The 2,463-nt window shown below is 49.6% G+C and overlaps 1 protein-coding gene across 1 annotated transcript in view; it reads right to left on the bottom strand.

The window, feature by feature from the left end:
• The window catches only part of LOC113823964 (alpha-2 adrenergic receptor), a 523,986-nt gene extending 521,810 nt beyond the window's left edge, over positions 1-2,176 (bottom strand). The window contains exon 1 of the mRNA XM_070126503.1: positions 1-2,176. This exon is cut by the window's left edge and continues 566 nt beyond it. Coding sequence (XP_069982604.1) covers positions 1-91 — 91 coding nt within the window. The 5' untranslated portion in view covers positions 92-2,176.
• Positions 2,177-2,463: the final 287 nt, after the last annotated feature.

The raw sequence follows: 2,463 nt of genomic DNA, 5'->3' as shown, positions 1-2,463 counted from the left end.
AGCCCTCCAGCTCCTGGTCCAGAGCCTCGATGTACTCAAGGATGCCGGACTCGTCCACTCCTGCGCCGGTGAAGTTGGACGCGGGTTCCATTTTGGCCGCAGAGGCGCCGGGCAGTACTACGAAATGGAAAAACTCATGAGAGTAATATCGGGTATTTTTCCCGTTCCTTCAGCTGAGATAAAAGGGAGTTCAGATGGCCAATCTGATAAGAAATGTCATGGAACTCCTTGGACAGCTGGTCAGTTTGGGTCTTGGGACTCCAAATAGGAAATTCAAGTTCGTGAATAAGATTTCACATATTTTCCACCCTCTTTTCTTTGCAAAATATGAGCTGCCAGCTAGACGCATAGAAATGTCCAATTTTTCCTGTCCTCACAGATTTGTATTGTCTGTTTCCTATGAATATCCAAGATGTTATTGCAAATTTTCATGAAACAACCTCGTCTCGGCCAGGAACAGACGTCAGTGCCCTGCTGAGGTCGAGGTTCGTAGGATCTACATCGTACAAGAAAAGCGGAAATCAAAGAAACTGCAGCAAGACACTGGAGATCACTTTCCTATTTCTTTTTCTATGTCTTTCTTTATCTTCTTTTCGCCTTTCTCTCCCGGAAGCACAGAAGCTGGTGCGAACACGAGGCAAGACTTTTTTTTTACTTGATATTGCTATTTTATTTTCGAAGTTACTGTCTACACCCGAGTATTGTTTTTGTTTGTTTTTACGCTATCCCGCTTTTCCTCTGTGTATATTCCTTTCCGCTTCCTGGGGTTGCACGCTCTCCTCAGCCAGACGCCCGAGTTCCCACGCTGGTCATTAATTTCCCACGGCTCCAGCAGCAAGATCCACGACCGCTGCCTCTCCACCCCTAGCACCACCGGCGGCGGCGGCAACGGAAAGTCGTTCGAGAGGAGTTTGCCGAGGTTAAACAGGTCGTATCAGGTCGTAGACGTGAGGCCGACCGGGACTCACTCTCGCAAAAGCAGGTACTAAACCACAGACACTGCCCGAAGTCTTCGTCCTTACCTCCCCGTCTCAAGAATAAAAAAGTATGTTGTCACCTTATTTCTTTCTTTTTCTCTCTCCCCGCACGACTTCTCGCGAGGCTCTAAACGGAGAGATCAGAGCCTCAGCGAATTTTGTTTTCCAGCGAATCTCAGCGGCGTTGGCTCCGCGGCGTCGCTCTCGAAAGCCCGGCGAGACGTTAGAACACTTAACCTTCGTCCTTCGAGTTCTCCGTCACAGCCGTGAGATGGGGAGACCGCTTCTTCGAACTTGGTCCGAAATATGCACATCATTAGCATATAAATAAAGCCGCGAATGGAATGAGAAAAATAGATGTATACGGAATATTAATGATAATATAAAATAATGATACAAAATGAGAAATTCGAATGGTGCAAGAACAGGCGGGTATTTTTGCTCAAGTTTCCACGAACAATGAAGGCCGATCACTTTGACTGTTCTGCGTGCTTCTTGCGGGTTCCATCCTGTGTGGAAGATCCTTCGCCGGAGAAATTCTCTTATTCCTTCTATCTTTCCAAACAATTTGCAAGTCCTTTTTCGTGGGTCAGTGGAAAGAGATTGGTCTATATTTTCTTCTTTTTTTCTGTTTAGTCCATCGCGATTCAACAGAACTGCATCAAACTCATCTTGGCACTCGGTCTCGTCCTCTGACTAGACGGAACGCGTCATGCACCGCCCTTTCGAAGACCCTCATGGCGGTGGTCAGAGTGTTTCCAAACGCGAAAAGAAATGGCAGGTTCGTTCGGGGTTAAAAACAAAACGAAAAAAAAAGAATAAAGGAAAATAAGGGTTTGAAAAAAATAAAGGAAAGAAAATAAAGTAAGGGAACGTAAATATATGAGAACCAAAAATGAATATACGGGAGTTCTCGAACGGTCACCACAACAACAAGGCAACGAGGTAGGAAGGCTTTCGGTCGTGTTCTTCCGTGGGGCGTGCGAGCGGGGGAGGAGGAGGGAGAGAGCTCCTCGCGAACGACACAGGGCGTGGGCGTCGTGGGACAGGGGGCCGAACACGAGGAGGGAAAGGAGCGAGCACGAGGTGGCGACGGCACAACGGGCGAGGAGAATGAGCTCTGAGATAACGAGTCGAGGTGGGACTGAGGTGAGAGCGGAATGAGGTGCGTCCTCCCTCTCCGACTGCGCTGCCGTGACTGGCTACGTGGAGGGGCGGGAGCAACAGATCGCGCACGCCGTGACATACCCTCCTTCCCCCCCTCCCTCCCTCTCCTCCCTCGCCACCCCCTCCTCATCCTCCCCTTGCTTTCTACCCTTTTCTTTCTCTCTCTTCTTCATTTTCTCTCTCCCCCTCTACTCTCCTCGTCCCCTACTTTCCTCCCAAACTATTCCCTTCCCTCCTCTCTCTCCCCCCTTCTCACCACCCTTAGCCCTCTCTCGCACCTCTACCCCCCCCCCCCTGCATCCCCTCTCTCTCTCTCTCT

This window comes from Penaeus vannamei, chromosome 10, assembly GCF_042767895.1.
Source record: "Penaeus vannamei isolate JL-2024 chromosome 10, ASM4276789v1, whole genome shotgun sequence".
Taxonomy (NCBI): Eukaryota; Metazoa; Arthropoda; class Malacostraca; order Decapoda; family Penaeidae; genus Penaeus; species Penaeus vannamei.
Note: the sequence above shows the minus strand (reverse complement) of the source record. Positions and strands in the feature narration are given on the sequence as shown.